Below are 23,510 nucleotides of genomic sequence, written 5' to 3'. Positions count from 1 at the left end.
ATAATTAGGCAACAATTTAGACAGAACTGTACGTACGTACCTCCAAGGCCATGCCATTGAGTATCAGACCCTATCCAACTAAAAAACACACAGAAAGAGAGTTTTTGAGTTGGAGGCCGACGCTGCCAGAATGATAATTAATTTGGGAGACATGAGATTCTTAATTTATAGAGTGTTGATAAGACTCACGAGACTCTCATGCAGGCCGGTTCATGTGTGAATCTGGCGACTAGAATTATATATGCTGCTTTATAACCAATACAAAACCTATCGAAACAGCTTTTTAGATTAATCTCAGGATCCTTGTTCTGTGGAAAATTAGTATAAGTTATTAAGTTACCAGACGTGTGGCTTTTCATGAATGAATTAGTATATATCTGATGCATGGGTGTGTAAAAAAAAAAAAAGAAATTAATTGCAGGCAAACCAGGTGTGAGAGTTCACTTCACTTGGCACGCAGTGCCCAACTGTCCATATAGATCAGAATGAAGCTGGTGATATATATATAGAGGGAATGATAATCGAATCCGCGTACAAGGACGGACTGGTCTCCACAGTCCACAATACCAGTACATATATACATAGGAATTTCTTCCCTTATTTATTCAGACTATGGACACGCAAAACCTGAATTGTTTTCGTGATCAATGCATGGGATATATATAATAATACAGAATTAATCCTACTGTTGGGGAAAAAAAGCTCCTTTGAGAAGTACTGCTCATAATTATTAACCATTCTTCGTCATGGAAATGATCAAATTCATGTGCTTGCCTTCCTCAACCTCCAAATATTCTTCTATCTTACTGGAAAATCTTTCAAACAAATCATCCATGATCTCTTTTCCAAAATGACCCACCAGCATCGATTCTGTAACCACCCTTATACTCATGGCCACATACTTCCCTCTACCGGGTTTTCCAAAACTATACCCTTTGTTACTCATGTCATCATCGATGTTACAATCCCAGTCCACTTCAAATGTTTCAAATCGATGAATGTTGAAGGTTCCTTCTGTTTGGATCACGGCCTTAGCTTCCTCTATAGTAGGTGCATAATATGGCAGATTGAAACTGTCCAATTTTGCCTCGTCAACTTTTCCCTGGATTAATACCGCTTATAAAAAGAAATACATAGCGAAAAAAAACCATTTCGTTTGCATTAAAAGTCTTATGTTTGCCTGCCCTTAATGCAACTAATACCTTATGTTCAGCAGAGAAAAAGAAGAATATAATTGTACTGTACCTCTAGGACCATGTCATTTAGAGTGATTCCTAATAACTCCCAGATGGAGCAGCTTTGGTTGCTAGAAGAATCAGCTTTCCCGGTACTACCCATCACCACAAGGACCATGTGACCGCCAGGAACCATCTCTTGCGAACGTGATCTTAAAAATAATGTGAAGTCTTTCTCAAAAAGATCCGAGTAGGCTTTAAGCACATTATGGGGGCTTGTCTTTGCTATGTGAATATTACCCTTGTTTAATGGAACCCCTGATTCCCCTACAAGCCCTTCAGGGACCTGTAAATATAATTTTCAACTTGTTTCAGGTGAATATTTATAGGAAGCAATTCCAGATTTTTTAAAGAAATGTTTTTCTTCAACAAAATTTGAGCAAGTAGATTGGACTAGTATTAGTGACGGGATGCCTTTTTAGAAGAAAAATAGTACCAAAAGTGATAAAAGGGAAATTATGTTGTTTTAAGTACTCTTACTATAATTGATTAAGTAAGTTTTATTTGCAAAAAAAGAGTATTTAATAAACAATGCATAACAGTGGGCTATTGACATGAGTAAAGATTAATCACATAGCAAAAATGGAATTGAGCTTAGTCTTATTTATGTTAGACTTAAATAGGCTTAAACTCTTATGTGTGTATTGAAGGTTGAGGCCCACGTCTGCCAGCTTAAGAAAAGCCATATCACTCCAGCCCATGCCCATAGGAAAGCCCATGTGGAGAAGAGACCTGAGGCTGTCACGTGAAGGACTCAGCAGCACCAAACCTGATAGCTTTGGGGGAATCTCGGGGACCACAAGGAGCAAAGGAAGGAGGCAGTCTTGTGCGATGGAGGGGATGCAATCCGTGGCAAGGAGAGAGGCTGGTGAGCATAAAAGGAGGGGAAATCTGCTGGTGAAGGGGAGATTCAGATTTTCAGTTTTTATTCTTCATTTTCTGCTATTTTGGTTCAGACCGAATTTCTGGGTTTTCTTCTTAGGGTTTTGTTTTCATTTTAGTGCTTTTCTAGTTTTGAATGAAGATGTTTAGCTAACTTTCGCAGCTTGGGTTGCGGTAAAATCTTTTATTGATTTCCAGCATTTGATGGATTTTCTGTGCTCTTAATTTTCACTCCTTGCTCTGTCTGAAACCGAGTTCATAAAAGGGAAAGTTGAAGGAATCTCTTGCATTTTTTTCTTGTTTTGTTGTTGACACAAGGCACAACAGAACCTTGAATTTAATCAAGGATTCTTCTCAGCCGAGTGTCATATAAATCTTGGTTGATGTTTAGAGAGGGTCTCTTGTTTTACGCATTGGCATGTTGCTTGAAATCAAATGCATACATTCTGTTTTATTAACTCCTTGATTGGGTTGGTAAAAGAACGGTAATGCCCAGAAGTCTTTTGAGTTGTGGAATCAAAGAAAGTTCTAAACCGCAGCCCAAGTGTTTGTTAAATTTATTCTGTGAATTTTGTTAAACTTCAGCTACTGAGTTGCATTTCTGTTTGAGCTTTGTTAAAACCAAAAATTACATTTCAGAAGTTTTTTTCTGCATCCTTCAATCCTTAGCAAGTAAATAACTCATGATTTAGTTCATCTCTCAAAACATAAGTTACATATATAAGACCCTCAAAAGCTCAACCATACATTTCAATTTTCATATTCCTTCTACTGTGAATATACCACTCCTCCTTCGTGTTTGCTGTTTTCATAATCATAAAAACCCAAAAAGAGTTGATATAGTTTTTCTCTCATCACCATTCTTTTTACAATAAACTTTCACAAAGTATCATTGCTGGAAATACCTTTGTCCCTGTGGAAATGACCTTGGGATTTCTCTATTATTACAATTGATCAACTTCTATACTTGGGAGTAATAATTTGGAGACCATCAAGTTTTTGGTGCCGTTGCCGGGGACAACTGGTGTTTTCAGAACATTACTATATTGAGAAGGTGTTTTTAGAGCTGTGAACCTCTTCACAGCTTGGGTGATATATTTTCCTCTCATTTTACTTATTTGCTTTTATTTTATTCTGTCCTTTATTTTATTTTATCTTATTGCAATCTGTTTTGTTTTCTTTTATTTTGCTGAACTTGCATGTCTGGTTGGGTTAGAGATAGCACATATAGACTTGCTAGAACTGAATCATCAACCTCATCCTCAAGTGCATCTGTTTCTCTAAATTCAGCAGTTGAATCATCATTTGACATTCATAGTGACATGGCTGAAAATGAAGAACCCAATGATAGGGAGATGGTAAACCCCAACAGGACGCTTAGAGAATATTTGCAACCTGTTAGGACCAGCCCACCCTCTTGTATCATTCAACCTTTGAATGCGAATAATTTTAACTTCAAACCTGGAATGATTCCACTGCTGCCACATTTTCATGGCATGGAATCAGAAAACCCCTATTTGCACATCAAAGAATTTGAAGAAGTGTGCTCAACTTTCATGGATAGAACATGCACTGAAGAAGTCATTAGGTTAAAACTGTTCCCATTTTCTCTTAAGGACAAGGCTAAAACTTGGCTAAATTCCTTAAGGCCAAGGTCTATTGGGACTTGGCAGGAAATGCAAACAGAATTTTTAAAAAAATTCTTCCCAATGCATAGGACCAATGCCTTAAAAAGACAAATTATGAATTTTGGTCAAAAGGATTCAGAGACGTTTTATCACTGCTGGGAACGTTTTAAAGACCTATTAAATGCATGTCCTCATCATGGATATGAAGAGTGGAGGGTCATAAGTTTTTTTTATGAGGGTTTACAACCAAAGATGAGACAATTTGTGGAAACCATGTGCAATGGTGAGTTTTTTAATAAAGAACCCTTGGAAGCATTTGAGTACTTTGACTATTTATCTGAAAATGCCCAGTCATGGGATGTTTCTGAGATGTATGACAGATCTGAAAATCCAAAATTTTTAAGTGGGGGTGGAAAGTATCATTTAAAAGAAGCTGATGATTTACATGCTAGGCTTGCATTACTTTCTAAGAAGGTAGAGTCTATAGAACTTAAGAAAGTCAGCGAGCTGCAAGCCCTACCATCTACTTCTGAAAAATGTAACATATGTGAAGATCTTGGGCATGTGACTAGTGCATGCCCAACAATTCCTGCATTTAAAGAAGTCTTACTTGACCAATCTAATGCTGTGAATATGATCTCTAAAAATTTTTCTGGGCCATATTCTAACACTTATAATTCAGGTTGGAGGAACCATCCAAATTTTGGATGGAGGAATGAGCAGCCAACAGCCCCAGGACCTGCTCAATATGCTCCCTATCCAGCACCAACAGCCCCAGGACCTTCACAGTATGCAAATCACCCACCTCCAGTGCAAAAGAAGAACTTGGAGGATACCATGCAGCAGTTGTCCGTGAGCCTCCAGCAGTTCATGCAAAGTCAGAATACGATAAATAATCAAAATTCACAAGCAATAAACGACATTAGAGGGACACTCACAAGAGTGACCACTGCCTTAAGTGCTCAAGAAAAAGGGAAATTCCCTGCTCAGCCTCAACCCAACCCACAAGGACTGAATCAGCAAACTCAGAGTACTACTGAAAGTGCCAATGTCAAATCTGTCAAGGCCATCACAACTCTAAGGAGTGGTAAGGTGGTAGATATTCCTGCACAGGGTGCAACCAGCTCAGGTAAAAATGCTAACCCTTCCCAAGATAAAGGTGAGCCAAGCATGCTAGATTCTGAAACAAATATATGCCCCACACCTGCCCCATTCCCACATAGATTGCTTTCTATGCATAAGGAAAAACAGCATGCTGAAATTCTGGAAATTTTTAGACATGTCAGGATTAATATTCCTCTTCTTGATGCCATTAAACAAATTCCTGCTTATGCTAAATTTCTAAAGGATTTATGCACTGTAAAAAGGAAGTTAAATGTGCAGAAAAAAGCCTTTCTCACTGAGCAAGTCAGTGCAATAATTCAGAATCACACACCACCCAAGTTTAAAGACCCTGGTTCACCAACTATTTCTTGTGTCATTGGAAATGCAAAAATTGGCCAAGCTTTACTTGACTTAGGTTCAGGAGTTAATTTGCTGCCTTTTAGTGTGTATGAACAGCTGGGTTTGGGTGAATTAAAGACCACTTCCATTATTTTACAGCTTGCTGATAGATCCATCAAAATACCAAAGGGTATTGTTGAGGATGTCTTGGTCCAAGTAGATAAATTCTACTACCCAGTAGATTTTGTGGTGCTAGACATGAAAGTGACTGCCCATGCAAATTCTTCAGCACCTGTGATTTTAGGGAGACCATTCTTAGCAACTTCTAATGCCATAATTAATTGTAGGAGTGGTGTCCTGAAATTAAGCTTTGCGAATATGACCTTAGAATTGAACATTTTCAACTTGTGCAGGCAACCTCAAGAACCCGAGGAACTTCAAGAAGTCAATGCACTGGAATCTCTCCTCTCTGAAAATTCTTTGCTGAATTATGATTGTAGTGAACAATGGGAGGAATTAGAGAATTCCCTTGATTTAATTGAGCCTGCTAACATTATGTCATTTGTTTGTGCTGCAGGAAATTCCACTGAGGTGCAGTGGAAGCTGAAATTTGAGCCATTACCAGAAATACCAGCAGCGTTAAAACCTTCCACAGAGAAGTTCCCAGTGCTGGAACTAAAGCCTCTGCCTTCAGAACTGAAATACGCTCACCTGGGTCCAGAAAATTCATTTCCAGTGGTAATCTCTTCTCAATTAACTCCTGACCAAGAGAATAAATTACTGACCATGCTGAAACAACATAAAGCAGCCATTGGTTGGTCCATTGCTGATATCAAAGGTATAAGCCCTCTTACTTGCACTCATAGGATATATTTAGAAGAGGACTCAAAACCCTCTAGGGAGATGCAAAGGAGATTAAATCCTACCATGAAGGAAGTAGTAAAAACTGAAGTTTTGAAACTTTTAGACATAGGCATCATATATCCTATTGCAAACAGCAAATGGGTTAGTCCAATCCAAGTTGTTCCAAAAAAATCTGGGATGACTGTGATAGAAAATAATAAGGGGGAGTTAGTGCCTACTAGGGTAACCACAGGCTGGAGAATGTGTGTAGACTATAGGAAACTGAATGCAGCTTCTAGGAAGGACCATTTTCCCTTGCCTTTCCTTGACCAGATTTTAGAAAAGGTGGCGGGACATGAGTACTATTGTTTCTTAGATGGGTTTTCTGGATATTATCAAATAGAGATAGCCCCTGAGGACCAAGAGAAAACCACATTTACTTGCCCCTTTGGTACTTTTGCCTTCAAAAGAATGCCATTTGGGTTATGTAACGCCCCGGCTACTTTCCAAAGGTGTATGCTAAGCATCTTTAGTGATTTAATTGAGGACATTGTAGAGGTGTTTATGGATGATTTTTCAGTTTTTGGAAAATCATTTGACGCTTGCTTGGCTAACCTACAAGTTGTTCTAACCAGATGTGAGGAAAACCAGCTGCTGTTAAACTGGGAAAAATGCCATTTTATGGTTCAGCAGGGCATAGTTCTTGGACACATTGTGTCCTCACGGGGTATAGAGGTTGATAAGGCTAAAATAGAATTGATTTCAAACTTACCTGCGCCTAGGAATGTAAAAGATGTTAGATCTTTTTTAGGCCATGCTGGTTTTTACAGAAGATTTATAAAAAGTTTTAGTCATATCTCTAAGCCTCTTTGTCAACTCCTCATGCATGATGTCAAGTTTGAATGGACCAGTGAATGTCAAGACTGTTTTGACCAGTTAAAATCTTTTCTCACCACTGCACCCATTGTTCAACCCCCTGATTGGACACTCCCTTTTGAATTAATGTGTGATGCTAGTGATTTTGCAGTAGGGGCTGCACTTGGGCAGCGAAAAAATAAGATGTCACATGTCATCTATTATGCTAGTAAAACCTTGAATGCTGCCCAAAGAAATTACTCCACCACAGAAAAAGAACTCCTAGCTGTTGTATTTGCTTTGGATAAATTCAGATCTTATTTGCTTGGTTCTTCTGTCACCATATTTACTGACCATGCAGCACTCAAATTTCTCTTATCTAAAAAAGATACAAAACCAAGGCTAATAAGGTGGATTCTCCTACTGCAGGAATTTGATCTCACAATAAAAGATAAAAAGGGGGTGGAGAATGTGGTGGCGGATCATTTGTCTCGACTTACATCTGAAAAATCTGAACACTCTCCTTTAATTTCTGATTATTTTCCTGATGAACAATTGTTTTCAGTTGAGATTTTACCATGGTATGCTGACCTTGTTAACTTTCTGGTCACAGGGAAAACTCCTCCCCATTGGACTGCGCAGGACATCAAGAGGCTGCAAAATGAAGCTAAGTATTTTTTTTATGATGATCCATACCTCTTTAAGTACTGTTCAGATCAGATTATTAGGAAATGTGTGCCTAATACTGAAATTTCTGGTGTGTTGTCCTTCTGTCATTCAGAAGCTTGTGGTGGGCATTTTTCAGCCCACAAAACAGTAGCTAAAATCCTCCAAAGTGGGTTTTATTGGCCTTCCATGTTTAAAGATACCTATAGCTTTTGTAAGGCCTGTGAACCCTGTCAAAAATTAGGAAGTATCACTAGGAGAAATATGATGCCTATGCAGCCTATATTAGTGATTGAAATTTTTGACTGTTGGGGGATAGATTTCATGGGACCATTTCCCTCTTCTTATGGCTATTTGTATATCTTGCTTGCTGTGGACTATGTTTCTAAGTGGGTTGAGGCAGTCCCTTGCAAAAATAATGACCATAAGGTGGTTTTAAAATTTTTAAAGGAAAACATTTTTGCAAGATTTGGCATGCCTAAGGCCATTATCAGTGATAATGGTACCCACTTTTGTAATAAGCATTTTTCTGCCTTAATGAAGAAATATGGCATCCATCACAAAGTTTCCACACCTTATCATCCTCAAACTAATGGCCAAGCTGAACTAGCTAATAGGGAAATAAAAAACATTCTTGAAAAAACAGTGAGCCCTAACAAAAAAGACTGGTCATTACGTTTAACTGATGCTCTTTGGGCTTACAGAACAGCCTACAAAACCATTTTGGGCATGTCTCCATATAGACTAGTGTATGGGAAGGCATGCCATCTGCCTGTAGAGTTAGAACACAGGGCATATTGGGCCATTAAAAAGTTTAATTTCAACATTGACCAGGCTGGTTCTATAAGAAAATTGCAAATGGCTGAATTGGATGAACTTAGAATGGATGCCTACAATAATTCCAAGCTGTCCAAGGAAAGGATGAAGAAATTTCATGATAAGCATATCCAACGTAAAACCTTTGAGCCTGAGCAACAAGTGTTATTGTATAATTCTCGATTACACTTGTTTCCCGGCAAATTAAGGTCCCGGTGGAGTGGTCCATATGTGGTCAAAACTGTCTTTCCCCATGGAGCTGTGGAGATCATGAATCCTCAAAATGGTAACATGTTCAAAGTTAATGGTCAAAGACTCAAGCCCTTCATTTCTAATTTCTTATCTGAAGAGTCTACTTTACTTTTGTTGGACCCAAACACTAATCCAGTTGTAGAATCCAGTTGACTTGGTTTCGTGATTTATCACTTGTTTCTCTTCTGTTTTTGTAGTCAGTTTTTTTTTTCTGTTTCTTCTTTGGTTAGTCTCTTCGCATCTCAACCAGGTGTGTTCTCTCACAACCTCTCTGCTTTTTTTTTTTATCCCATGTACATTTCACTTTGTTGCTCAATTTCCTTTGAGTACTTTTTCTCCTCATACATGTTGAATTGCTTTGTATCATTGAGGACAATGCTACAGTCTACTGGGGGGGGGAAAGAACTTAATTTTTTCTATGCCTTAGATACATTCTGATCCATCTTTGAAAGTGCTGTGAATGAGACAGTAGCCCTTGTTTCTGAACATTTGTGTTCTGAGTTGATTTGCTGGGGTTATAAAACATTTAAAATTCAATATTCAGAAAGTAGGTCAAAAGGGAAGTTTATCCAGTTTGTTTAGTTGCTTAAACCAAGGGATAGTAGTAAAAATCTTGCTCAGCACACACATACATACTCAGAAGAAAGAGAGACTCCAGTGTGCCATTACTTGTTGAAATTCATGCTAGTTGTGTGAGATTCCAATGAACCATATCCTAATGGCTTAGAAAGAAGTCTAATAAATCAAATGAGAAAATGGACAAGCCAAGGATCAAAAAAAAAAAAAAAGTGTGTATTGGAAAAGGCTGCCTATTACCGGGGCTGCATTAAAAAAAAAAAAAAAAAAAAAAAAAAGGTCCTTTAGGTAATCTAGTGGTAAGGGCCGACTTGTGAAAGTGTGGGTAGGCGCACATTCATAGGTCTGATTCCCCCTAGAAAACCAAGAGGTGCAGCAACCTAGCGGTAAGGGCTTACTTGTGAAAGTGTGGGTAGGCGCACATTCATAAGTCTAACCCCCCTCCAGGAAAAGAAAAAAAAAAAAGAGAAAAGAAAAGAGGCCTTTTAAAGTGTAATAGCGTGAAAGCCAACAATACAATGGTTTTGAATTGGAGTAAGACTATGTGGTCATCACAAATCTTCTGCAGTGATTGAAACTTCTAATGTCTCTTGGTAGTCAATTCTGAAATTCTGACCTCAGCCCCCATGCACTGAAGCAAGATTTTACTGAACTTATCTTTTTTGGATTGATTGACTAAACACTGTATAAACCTTTTTGTTGGCACTAAATTTCTGATCAATCTATGACTAGAAATCTTAACCTCAGTAAGTTCTGAATCATGACATGAGTTCTGAGTTTGTAGTAGGGAACCTCCTTCTTTGACCCAAATCATTCTATTTGCTAGGGACTAGCAAAAAGTCAGTAGGGGGGTGTGATAAAAGGGAAATTATGTTGTTTTAAGTACTCTTACTATAATTGATTAAGTAAGTTTTATTTGCAAAAAAAGAGTATTTAATAAACAATGCATAACAGTGGGCTATTGACATGAGTAAAGATTAATCACATAGCAAAAATGGAATTGAGCTTAGTCTTATTTATGTTAGACTTAAATAGGCTTAAACTCTTATGTGTGTATTGAAGGTTGAGGCCCACGTCTGCCAGCTTAAGAAAAGCCATATCACTCCAGCCCATGCCCATAGGAAAGCCCATGTGGAGAAGAGACCTGAGGCTGTCACGTGAAGGACTCAGCAGCACCAAACCTGATAGCTTTGGGGGAATCTCGGGGACCACAAGGAGCAAAGGAAGGAGGCAGTCTTGTGCGATGGAGGGGATGCAATCCGTGGCAAGGAGAGAGGCTGGTGAGCATAAAAGGAGGGGAAATCTGCTGGTGAAGGGGAGATTCAGATTTTCAGTTTTTATTCTTCATTTTCTGCTATTTTGGTTCAGACCGAATTTCTGGGTTTTCTTCTTAGGGTTTTGTTTTCATTTTAGTTCTTTTCTAGTTTTGAATGAAGATGTTTAGCTAACTTTCGCAGCTTGGGTTGCGGTAAAATCTTTTATTGATTTCCAGCATTTGATGGATTTTCTGTGCTCTTAATTTTCACTCCTTGCTCTGTCTGAAACCGAGTTCATAAAAGGGAAAGTTGAAGGAATCTCTTGCATTTTTTTCTTGTTTTGTTGTTGACACAAGGCACAACAGAACCTTGAATTTAATCAAGGATTCTTCTCAGCCGAGTGTCATATAAATCTTGGTTGATGTTTAGAGAGGGTCTCTTGTTTTACGCATTGGCATGTTGCTTGAAATCAAATGCATACATTCTGTTTTATTAACTCCTTGATTGGGTTGGTAAAAGAACGGTAATGCCCAGAAGTCTTTTGAGTTGTGGAATCAAAGAAAGTTCTAAACCGCAGCCCAAGTGTTTGTTAAATTTATTCTGTGAATTTTGTTAAACTTCAGCTACTGAGTTGCATTTCTGTTTGAGCTTTGTTAAAACCAAAAATTACATTTCAGAAGTTTTTTTCTGCATCCTTCAATCCTTAGCAAGTAAATAACTCATGATTTAGTTCATCTCTCAAAACATAAGTTACATATATAAGACCCTCAAAAGCTCAACCATACATTTCAATTTTCATATTCCTTCTACTGTGAATATACCACTCCTCCTTCGTGTTTGCTGTTTTCATAATCATAAAAACCCAAAAAGAGTTGATATAGTTTTTCTCTCATCACCATTCTTTTTACAATAAACTTTCACAAAGTATCATTGCTGGAAATACCTTTGTCCCTGTGGAAATGACCTTGGGATTTCTCTATTATTACAATTGATCAACTTCTATACTTGGGAGTAATAATTTGGAGACCATCAAAAAGCATCTCCATAATGCCACCAAACATGCATTTTTTTTTTCCAGTCAAGACTGAGATGTGGTATATATCCTTCTAATATGATTATCCTACGGCCACCAAAAGGAAACAGATGAAGGTCATAACTGCTAACCTGGGAACGCCAATGAAGACTGTAAGAAGAGTGAACAAAATGAAGAAAACAGTCGGGAAAGAGCCTCCCATAGAAAGTTCCAGGCATTCCTGCGATGAAACAAGCGCGCTCAAACTCACTTCCCTTCTCTTTCTTTAGTTTCTCATAAAAACTCGGCAAAGTCCTGAAAATGGTATTGAAATCATTTCCTGGAAGATCATTAAGAAACACTTGGAACATGGGTGCCTTGCGATTAACCCGTTGGCATGTTGCATGGATGATGTCCATGATCTCCCAAGCCAACAACAGCGTGTTGGGTCCTGATGAACATCCAAAATCTGCCAGTTTTACACACTCGGGGAAGTTGCTGCTTAGAGAGAGCCGTACTATGCTTTCTTCTAAGATTGGCTTTGCCTTGAGCATCACCCCTTTCTGGAAGAAAAATCAAGTGGTTCAATAGTTATTCTATCGGAATAAGGAAATGGATGAAGAGAATGACTAAAGACATTGCAAATCGTGGCTCTGTTTCTGTGAGTAAGAGAGATAATACCTGAATTAAGGAGTTATTGGCATAGCTTGTTTCTCCATCTCCTCCATTCATGTAGAGAATTTGATTCACTTCCATCTTTAGTCTGTGTGGATTGATTCCCTTAGATCGAATATAAATTTAAGTTTTTTGGACAAATAATGACTTCTTCCTGTCTAGCAAATAGAGAAGGCTCATCAATCGGTCCAACTTTTTCTGGTTCTCTCTTTTTTCTCCTCTCTCTTGCTTCAAGATCAATCCAACAGGAAAGGTCCATGTCCTAGGGAAATGCTTAGGCCACCGCTCCACCGCTGGCCTTTTGGGTGACAAGACACCAAAAAGACGAAATAACAGAGAGACTCCCAAGCAGGGACAAAGCCAGAGTTATCATCTGGAGCGGCAGATTTTGTTTAGAACTGGGGAAATGCTTGGGCCACCGCCCACCGCTGGCTTTTTTTTTTTTTTTCTTTTCTTTTTCTTAATGATTAAGAAATTTTTTTTTTTTACTATTATTATAAATTTTTTATTTTTTAAAAAATATTTAAAAGTATTAAAAAATAATTTAAAAAAAAAAAAATTCTTAAGCCTAGCGGTGGCGGTGGCTCTAGCATGATCCTAATGTGGTTCAACTTTTTTTGATGGCACAACCAACAACTTGCATTTTGTATTTTATTTTATTTTTTCCCTAATCATTGTCCACTCTGAGTCTTATTTTATAACACTCGGTTTATCAGACAACCAAGGGACGATTGAAATTTGTAGCCATCATTAGCTCATTATAGCTGAGAACAATCCTCCGCTGACTCAGTGACCCCAGAATCATGCTTGGAGCATCAGTTAAACGAGATTTATATTACTATCTTGTAATTTATTTTATAACCAACAAATACATTAGTGTCATTTTATCAAAAATATTCAATCTTTTTATTTGAGTTTCAGATTTTAGCCAGGATCGAAGAAAAAAATATGTAAAATAGATCATGATCAAGGTCTTAAGAACAAAAAACAAGGTCACTTTTTATAGGCTTAGGTTTTGTTAATTTAGGGATTATTTGTCACCATGTTGTAAGCGGAGAGAGTTTTTAAGTGTGGCACAAAAAACAATCGGTCAGTATGGTACTCAGCAAAATTAGCCGACTGATTTTTGTATGATAGGTAGAAAACCCAGGGGGTTTGCCCAAGTGGGAAAATCTTGATCTTGAGGTATCATTATTTTTAAAGTCTAAGATTCAACATCCCATTAATGCAAATAATTATTTGGAAGCACACTCCCTGATGAAAAGTTGTTGAGGAAAATACCAAAGCACACCTCAGCAACAAATATAGAATCTGTACAACACAAGCCACGCACAACAGAGAAAGATGAAGCACAATACAGAAGCAAAGAATCATCCAGAAATCAGAATTCATTCCTCAGATTTGTGAAAGTTAGTTAGTTGAAAATATTGTCCATATATAGAAGTGTCCAGTGTAAGCAAGAAAATACAATGAAATGAAATGACAATGATATTCATTCTCTCGAGCAGTTGAAATGCACACTAGGCATTAATTTCAATATAAGTCAGCGATTTAACTAGTTCTATATAAAAAAACTTTTAAGGATAAGGTGCACGCGATCGAGGGGGGAGTATCGGCCAATCCGGACCGACAAAACCGATTAGATCGGCCCGAGAGTTGGTCCGGTCCCGGTTTAGGGGTTTTTTTACCCCGGACTAAACCGAATGAATAATATATATAATATATTTTATTATTTATATAATATTTATAATTGTATATAATTAATTATAATTTTTATCTAACCTAATAGGCTAATATTTATAATACTAATATTTATAATTTTATACTAATACTAATATTTATACTAACTTACTAAAACTAAATTACTAATAGTTTAAATCAATACTAATATACTATTATATAGTCATATAGTATACTAATCATAAATTCATAATAACTAAATCATTATAAGTCTATAACAATATCTAATAGTATTAGTATTAGTTAACTTAATATCTAATATACTAGTATTAGTAATAAGATTATAAGACTATAAGAGTATTATTCTTATTTAATAAATAAATATAGTATTACATAGAGTATTAGTAAATGTGTTGAGTTTGAAGACAATGAAGAGATATAGTAAATTAGTAATACTAGTTATTAGTTATTATCTATTAGTACTATTGTTATTACATATTATTAGTTATTAGTTATTACATCTAGTTATTAGTTATAGTAAATAAGTTAATAACTATTACTAATTTACTACATACTAATAGACTAATAGTATTAGTATTAGTATATTACTAATATATATAATATATATAATAGTATACTATTAGTTATATATATATATTAAATTAATATCACAATATAATTGCATAAGTATTAAACATATTCCCTTGGATATAAAATATATATATATATTGTCAATTGATATACTCTAACTCTCTGAGTTAGTAATAAAGTAACAATTAACATCATCAATATAATTTTAATTAGTGATTTTTTTTAATGAGTTAATTAAATAATACGCATTAAATAGTTTACTTAATTTTATTTTTACTAACTTAAATATCTTTTTACTAACTTATTAATTTTGTTGTTGTTTAGAATTAGAAGTGAAAATCACATCTGAATCTCTAATCTTAGTGAGGGATTGAAAACGGCGTCGTTATAGCTGAATTGGACCTAAACAGCGTCGTTTAGGTCTAGTTTTAAAAACTTTTTTTTTTCCAAATTCATGTATTGAAACAGCATTGTTTCAGTACACGAATTCAGGTCTTCCTCCCCTTCCCCCCGTTCCCTCCCCTCCCCTTCACTTCAGTTTCTCTCTCAAGTCTCATCTTAGAACTCTCTCAAAAGTTGAAAACCCTAGCCCCGTGCGCATCCCCTTCAAACTGTAGCCCCTCCATCGCATCCCAACCGAACAACCAACCCTTACATCGTGGCTCACCTCTAAAAGCCCCTACAAATGCAATACAAGGTGCCTCTCTCTCTCTCTCTCTCTCTCTCTCTCTCTCTCTCTCTCTCTCTCTCTCTCTCTCTCTCTCTCTCTCTCTCTCTCTCTCTCTCTCTCTCTCTCTCTCTCATCTCTTATATCTTACCTATTAGTTATTACTTTTGTTAATTTGCTTGATAGTTGTGAATATTAAGCTTGTTTGTGTGCTGGATAGTGGTGGATATTAGAGTTGTTTGTGTGCCACGGACCACGGTGCTACTGACATTCATAACAGTTTGAACTGCCGGTGCCCTTTTTCTTTCTTTGCAATATTTAATTAAATTAAATCTTTTTAAAAAAAATAATTTAATTGTTTAAAAAATGATTTTTTTTTTATTTTTAACTTTCAACCCTAACTTAAAGAGGAAAATCAATTAAGGATATGAAATACAAAATTTTTGCACAACAAAATGTTAATATTAAACATTTTCAAAGCTTTTGAATTGACTAAATGATTAATGATCATAAAAGTTGCCCTCGTATGCTATTTCAGTTTTTTTTTTTTTTTTGGCTTTAATTTTCTTTTAAAATGAAAGATAATATATACAACACTGTTGAAGTCATTAACTCTATATTGAGAGATTGAAGTTTATTTTATAGTTCACATAAAAATATATATATAAATAATTCCATGTAATGGCTATGAATAAGTTTTGAAACTGCCACCTAGAAATTATAATGATAGTTCATGAAGTAATTGGTTTGTCTTAGGTTATGCACTAGTTTTCTGATTTAGTAAAAAGTAAAATTCTGTTACATTATCTACTGCTAAGGCAGAATATGTTGCTGCAAGTAGTTGTTGTGCTCAAATTCTTTACATAAAACAACAACTTGAAAATTTTAAATTTATGTATAATCACATTCCAATCAAATGTGATAATACAAGTGTTATAAATCTTTCAAAGAACCCAATACAACGTTTTAGAACTAAGTATATTGAAATAATATATCATTTTTTTCGATATCATGTGCAAAAATGCTATATAGTATTAGAGTTCACAAACACACACGATCAGTTAACAGATATTTTCACAAAATCTTTATCAAAAGATAGATTATGTATGATTAGAAGAGAGAGATGTATGATGCATGCTATGAATATCTCTTAAAAGATAGACCAGAGTCAATAAAAATAAAGAGAGATTTTTTAAATACTTTTACATAAACTTGAGGTATATCATGTCATCCCTATCCATGAGAACTGGCAAGTGGAATGAAAAATCTAATAGAGATTTCAACTGTTTATTCTTATGCCGAATGATTCATTCCCTTGTATGAGACTCTTGAACAATTCGCTAAAGTACAACAATTTATTCTTTAAGCATTTCAACCTCATGGTTTCTGAGTTGTAACCGTTGGAAAAAAAAAACAATAAAGGACAAGTAGCGAGTCCCGAGACTCACCACGTCATAGATAGCATTAGAATCTAACTTATTAGCCAAATTATTATTTTCTTGCTACAATATGGCACCAATGGCAGCTGTAGAAAGGATAGGAGGTTGAAGTGTAAAATACCTCATTGATGGATCTAGAGAAATGTTATAAGAATGAGCCATTGAGAAAAGAATTGAAACCTTAAAGCGAAAATATTGAAAGAATGCAGATGAGTTATAAAGATGAGAATAAAATTTGATATGAATTGGATGAATTTTAAAATTGATTTTATATGGTATCAGATGGATGAAAATGATCATTTTTTTTAATAGAAACTCAGAACCCTCAATCTTATTTGTCAACAACATCAGGCAATTGATCAAATCTCTAGCCACACTTGTCGTGTCACGGGCGGCTCCAATTTTTCAACTATCTACAGTTTCTACTAACACTATTTTCTTTAGTCTATTTACTTGCTGCAGATCCTTTTCAATGATGCCAAAAGGGGGAGAAGTTTTAGACTAGAACATCAACATTGTTTGAATTGCTAAACTTGTTATATATGCTTAGAATTATATTTATATTTTTGCTTGAAAGACTAATGCTCATTCTCAGGGGAGCTTAAGTATTAATACAAGTTTTAGGTTCTATCAAGTATTTGTCATCATCAAAAAGGGGGATATTGTTGAACCCGAGATTTCAAGTTTCGTGTAATTATATATCTGCACATGGATTTTGATAATAACAAATGAATTCAAAAAATAAATGAGTTTCAAATTCAAGTTGTCTACACAATGGAGTTAAGCACATCAAGGAATCAAGCATGAGTACAAATGGAACAAGTTCACATTAAAACTCATAGAGTAATATTGTAAATCTCTTAAAAATTCAAAATTAGGATTAAGGTTTAAAATTAATATTTTATCATAAAGCATTAAAATATATTTTCCACATGTGCATAAATATTTTAAAAATTTTGAAAGATGATTGATTGTCACTATATTTAAGGCCTCCATCCCACACCTTCTTCGTCTACATCAACTTCTAAGACTTCTCCCACTTGTCTCCTTGTCTGTTCTCCAACTTATCTGGTCATTCCACCCAGCGGAATATTGTGGACTTGAACCCATATTGGTTCATTTTCAAAAACCATATCCTTAGGTGAGACCATGCCATTATACTCCTTTTAGCAAAGCAGTTGGTGGTCAAAAGTCCGAGGCCAACCTAGCTTAATCTTCTGCATATCAGCTGCTTCTTCAAACTCAATCAGGAAAAGATTTTCGCCTACTCCTTTGATCTGTAGACCTCCTCGTAGCTTCCATATATTTCTCATTGATGCTTTGAAAGCTTCACCATTTATCACTTTCTCTGCCACTATGAGCCCAAGTAGACACATGTTGCCTCATCTGAATGCCACCTCTTCTGTAGACAGATCGAACTGAAGATCTGTTTGTTCACGCTCAGTCAGTTTAAGTCTTCCTCATTTCTCTATTATAGCATCTTCCATTTCCATCCAGCCCGATTTTTCAGTGGGATAATTTTCTAGTTTGCATTTTCTTTGAAACCATCTTTCTCACTCCAGCCAAATCAGAATTGTGAAGTATTAACTCACACCCTGAGAATAGACTAAGGAAAGAGATAACAAAACTAAAACCCCTCGATTTTGAGAACCAAGAGACTGTCCTTGCTTAAAGCAAGAGAAACTCCTCAACTATGCGAGAGACTCCATTGTGCTAATTAAGGAGAATTGAATATCGTATCCATAAGTTGCATAAATAAACCCACTGCCAAAGTTGCACACGTACGTTATTCAGTGACAGTAATGTCAAAAATAAACCCACTGTCATGTTCCACAAAATGTTCAACTCCATCCATGACAATCTATTCGCCAAACATTCACCAAACTCTTTCAATAAGTAATTTAGAGTATTTGCAATCGTCTAGTTATAGTTAAGTCTAAAATTTGATTAAAAGTTGAGAATTTGGCTAAAGTTAAAATTATTGTAGATATTAATTCACATTAAAGTGAATTGTAGATATTAATTCACATTAATTTGTATTAAAGTATCCATCTCAAAGTCAAAATAGAAAATATAATATTAGATATTTTAATAATAGTTTTTTCAATTTTTTGTTTTATTATATTAGGAATCGACCACCGCCAATGCCGTTGCACTTCTCTCTCTCTCTCTCTCTCTCTCTCTCTCTCTGCACCGCACAACCACTCTCTTCCTCCGTGTCTACACGAATGAGGACGCAAGAAAAAATCGAATGATGTTAATGATCATAATTAGGCAACAATTTAGACAGAACTGTACGTACGTACCTCCAAGGCCATGCCATTGAGTATCAGACCCTATCCAACTAAAAAACACACAGAAAGAGAGTTTTTGAGTTGGGAGGCCGACGCTGCCAGAATGATAATTAATTTGGGAGACGTACATGAGATTCTTAATTTATAGTGTGTTGATAAGACTTGCGAGACTCTCATGCAGGCCGGTTCATGTGTGAATCTGGCGACTAGAATTATATATGCTTCTTTATAACCAACACAAAACCTATCTTAACAGCTTTCTAGACTAATCTCAGGATCCTTGTTCTGTGGAAAATTATTATAAGTTATTAAGTTACAAGACGTGTGGCTTTTCAGGAATGAATTAGTATATATCTGATGCATGGGCGTGTAAAAAAAAAAAAAAAGAAATTAATTGCAGGCAAACCAGGTGTGAGAGTTCACTTCACTTGGCACGCAGTGCCCAACTGTCCATATAGATCAGCATGAAGCTAGTGATATATATAGAAAGAATGATAATCAAATCCGCATACAAGGGCGGACTGGCCTCCACAGTCCACAATACCAGTACATATATACATAGGAATTTCTTCCCCTATTTATTCAGACTACGGACACGCAAAACCTGAATTGTTTTCGTGAATGCATGGGATATATATAATAATACAGAATTAATCCTACTGTTGGGGAAAAAAATCTACTTTGAGAAGTACTGCTCAGAATTATTAACCATTCTTCGTCATGGAAATGATCAAATTCGTGTATTTGCCTTCCTCAACCTCCAAATATTCTTCTATCTTATTGGAAAATCTTTCAAACAAATCATCCATGATCTCTTCTCCAAACTGACCCACCAGCAACGATTCTGCAACGACCCTTATACTCATGGCCACATACTTGCCTCTACCGGGTTTTTCAAAACTAAACCCTTTGTTACTCATGTCATCCATGTTACAATCCCAGTCCGCTTCAAATGTTTCAAATCGATGAATGTTAAAGGTTCCTTCTGTTTGGATCACGGCCTTAGCTTCCTCTATAGTAGGTGCATAAAATGGCAAACTGTCCAATTTCGCCTCTTCAACTTTTCCCTGCATGGATTAATCCCGCTTATAATAAGAAATACACATGAGCGAAAAACAACCCTTTTGTTTGCATTAAAAAGTCCTGTGTTTGCCTGCCCTTAATGCAACTAAATCAGCAAAGAAAAAGAAGAAAATAATTGTACTGTACCTCTAGGACCATGTCATTTAGAGTGATTCCTGATAACTCCCAGATGGAGCAGCTTTGGTTGCTAGAAGAATCAGCTTTCCTGGTACTTCCCATCATCACAAGGACCATGTGACCACCAGGGACCATCTCTTGCGAACGTGATCTTAAAAATAATGTGCAGTCTTTCTCAAAAAGATCCGAGTAGGCTTTAAGCACATTATGGGAGCTTGTCTTTGCTATGTGAATATTACCCTTGTTTAATGGAACCCCTGATTCCCCTACAAGCCCTTTAGGGACCTGCAAATACAATTTTCAACATGTTTGATCAGGTGAATATTTATAGGAAGCAATTCCATGCTTATGTATGCTTTAAAGATCTGCTGCCATTTGAGTAATGTGAAATTGTTTTTCTTCAACAAAATTTGAATAAGTAGATTGGACTAATATTAGTGACTTGATGCTTCTTAGAAGAAAAACAGTACCAAAAGCATCTCCATAATGCCACCAAGCATGCTCTTTTTTTTTTTTTTTCTTTTTTTTTTCTTCTTCCAGTGATGAGAGCGATGTGTTATATATCCTTCTAATATGATTATCCTACGGCCACCAAAAGGAAACAGTGAAGGTCATAACTGCTAACCTAGGAACGCCAATGAAGACTGAAAGAAGAGTAAACAAAATGAAGAAAACAGTAAGGAAAGAGCCTCCCATAGAAAGTTCCAGGCATTCCTGCGATGAAACAAGCGCGCTCAAACTCACTTCCCCTCTCTTTCTTTAGTTTCTCATAAAAACTCGGCAAAGACCTGAATATGGTATTGAAATCATTTCCTGGAAGATCATTAAGAAACACTTGGAACATGGGTGCCTTGCGATTAACCCGTTGGCATGTTGCATGGATGATGTCCATAATCTCCCAAACCAACAACAGCGTGTTGGGTCCTGATGAACATCCAAAATCTGCTAATTTTACACACTCGGGGAAGCTGCTTAGAGAGGGCCGTAATATGCTTTCTTCTAATATTGGCTTTGCCTTGAGCATCACCCATTTCTGGAAGAAAAATCAAGTGGTTCAATAGTTTTTCGAACGAAATAGATGAAGAGAATGACTTAAAACATTGCAAATTGTGACTATATCTGTGAGTAAGAGAGATAATACCTGAATTAAAGAGTTTTTGGCATAGCTTATTTCTCCGTTTCCTCCATTCATGCTGAGAATTTGATTCACTTCTATCTCTAGCCTGTGTGGAAAACTAGCAGATTCCATCTCCGTTCATCCTATAAATATTCACCTGATCAAACATGTTGAAAATTGTATTTGCAGTTCCCTGAAGGGCTTGTAGGGGAATCAGGGGTTCCATTAAACAAGGGTAATATTCACATAGCAAAGACAAGCTCCCATAATGTGCTTAAAACCTACTCGGATCATTTTGAGAAAGACTGCACATTATTTTTAAGATCACGTTCGCAAGAGATGGTCCCTGGTGGTCACAGACTCACATGGTCCTTGTGATGATGGGAAGTACCAGGAAAGCTGATTCTTCTAGCAACCAAAGCTGCTCCATCTGGGAGTTATTAGGAATCACTCTAAATGACATGGTCCTAGAGGTACAGTACAATTATTTTCTTCTTTTTCTTTGCTGATTTAGTTGCATTAAGGGCAGGCAAACACAGGACTTTTTAATGCAAACAATGTTGAGTCAATCCAAGTGTAAATGCAAGTGGCCTGCTGCATATGCACTGTTAAGTGCTTTGTTTTGTTAGGCATCACTTTTGTTAGGCCACCCACCATGGTTTGTTTTACTAGGCACCCACCCTCCAGCAAAGTCAGAAGATACAGGCCATCATAGAGGTTTGCTCTCCTATAAATAGGAGAGCTTAATTGTGCAGAGAGTGGGGCGGTGGGGGAGAAGAGAAAAATCAGAGAGTAAGAGAGACGTGAGGAAGAGATGAGAATTTGTAGATTTTTTGTAAATCTCATACAAATTCTATAAAAGAGGCTCCAGTAGACGTAGAAAATTTGCTGAACCACTTAAGTATCGTCTTGTGTGATTTTTGGACAGGCCGGAGGCACAACAAACAAAATGGTTGTTTTTCAATCATGTGTATTTCTTATTATAAGTGGGATTAATCCATGCAGGGAAAAGTTGAAGAGGCGAAATTGGACAGGTTCAATCTGCCATTTTATGCACCTACTATAGAGGAAGCTAAGGCCGTGATACAAACAGAAGGAACCTTTAACATTCATCGATTTGAAACATTTGAAGCGGACTGGGATTGTAACATGGATGACATGAGTAACAGAGAGATTAGTTTTGAAAAACCCGGTAGAGGCAAGTATGTGGCCATGAGTATAAGGGTGGTTGCAGAATCGATGCTGGTGGGTCATTGTGGAGAAGAGATCATGGATGATTTGTTTGAAAGATTTTCCAATAAGATAGAAGAATATTTGGAGGATGAGGAAGGCAAGTACTCGTTTATCACCATTTCCATGACCAAGAATGTTTAATATTTCTGGTCACACTTCTCAACACCAGAATTAAGTTCTGCATTATATTCCAGTACGCATTCATGGAAACAATTCAGGTTTTGCGTGTTGGGTCCTGATGAACATCCAAAATCTGCCAGTTTTACACACTCGGGGAAGTTGCTGCTTAGAGAGAGCCGTACTATGCTTTCTTCTAAGATTGGCTTTGCCTTGAGCATCACCCCTTTCTGGAAGAAAAATCAAGTGGTTCAATAGTTATTCTATCGGAATAAGGAAATGGATGAAGAGAATGACTAAAGACATTGCAAATCGTGGCTCTGTTTCTGTGAGTAAGAGAGATAATACCTGAATTAAGGAGTTATTGGCATAGCTTGTTTCTCCATCTCCTCCATTCATGTAGAGAATTTGATTCACTTCCATCTTTAGTCTGTGTGGATTGATTCCCTTAGATCGAATATAAATTTAAGTTTTTTGGACAAATAATGACTTCTTCCTGTCTGGCAAATAGAGAAGGCTCATCAATCGGTCCAACTTTTTCTGGTTCTCTCTTTTTTCTCCTCTCTCTCTCGCTTCAAGATCAATCCAACAGGAAAGGTCCATGTCCTAGGGAAATGCTTAGGCCACCGCTCCACCGCGGGAGAAATAACAGAAAGACTCCCAAGCAGGGACAAAGACAGAGTCATAATCTTGGGCGGCAGATTTTGTTTAGAACTAGGGAAATGCTTAGGCGACCGCTGGCTTTTTTTTTTTTTTTTTTTTCTTAATGATCAAAAAAAAATTATTTAATATTATTATAAATTTTTTATATTTTTTTAATATTTAAAAGTATTAAAAAATAATTTTAAAAAAAAAATCCTTAAGCCTAGCGGTGGCGATGGCTCTAGCATGATAACTAACGTGGTTCAACTTTTTTTGATAGCACTACCAACAAATTGCATTTTTGTATTTTATTTTATTTTTTCCCTAATCATTGTCCACTCTGTGTCTTATTTTATAACACTCGGTTTATCAGACAACCAAGTGACGATTG

At 36.4% G+C, this 23,510-nt stretch overlaps 1 protein-coding gene and 1 pseudogene across 1 annotated transcript; both read right to left on the bottom strand.

The window, feature by feature from the left end:
• Nucleotides 1-433: 433 nt before the first annotated feature.
• Nucleotides 434-12,424, bottom strand: LOC122310926 (probable jasmonic acid carboxyl methyltransferase 2). The gene is made up of 4 exons (XM_043125194.1): nt 12,146-12,424; nt 11,617-12,027; nt 1,246-1,521; nt 434-1,102 (listed from the first exon to the last, which is right to left on the bottom strand). Exons 1-4 carry the CDS (start codon nt 12,218-12,220, stop codon nt 731-733), a joined length of 1,134 nt encoding a protein of 377 aa, XP_042981128.1. The 5' UTR covers nt 12,221-12,424; the 3' UTR covers nt 434-730.
• Nucleotides 12,425-19,183: 6,759 nt separating this feature from the next.
• LOC122310034 lies at nt 19,184-23,097 on the bottom strand (annotated as a pseudogene).
• Nucleotides 23,098-23,510: the final 413 nt, after the last annotated feature.

Source organism: Carya illinoinensis, chromosome 5 (genome assembly GCF_018687715.1).
Source record: "Carya illinoinensis cultivar Pawnee chromosome 5, C.illinoinensisPawnee_v1, whole genome shotgun sequence".
Taxonomy (NCBI): Eukaryota; Viridiplantae; Streptophyta; class Magnoliopsida; order Fagales; family Juglandaceae; genus Carya; species Carya illinoinensis.
The sequence above is the reverse complement of the archived record's forward strand: the minus strand, read 5'-3'. Positions and strand labels throughout refer to the sequence as shown.

Bases quoted from the DNA above. Each gene is read 5' to 3' on its own strand.
- LOC122310926 (XM_043125194.1), bottom strand. From the start codon at position 12,220: ATGGAAGTGAATCAAATTCTCTACATGAATGGAGGAGATGGAGAAACA. The intron at 12,028-12,145 runs GTATTATCTCTC...TTTTTCTTCCAG, and splicing joins CCAATAACTCCTTAATTCAG to AAAGGGGTGATGCTCAAGGC. The intron at 1,103-1,245 runs GTACAGTACAAT...GTATTAATCCAG, and splicing joins TAAATGACATGGTCCTAGAG to GGAAAAGTTGACGAGGCAAA.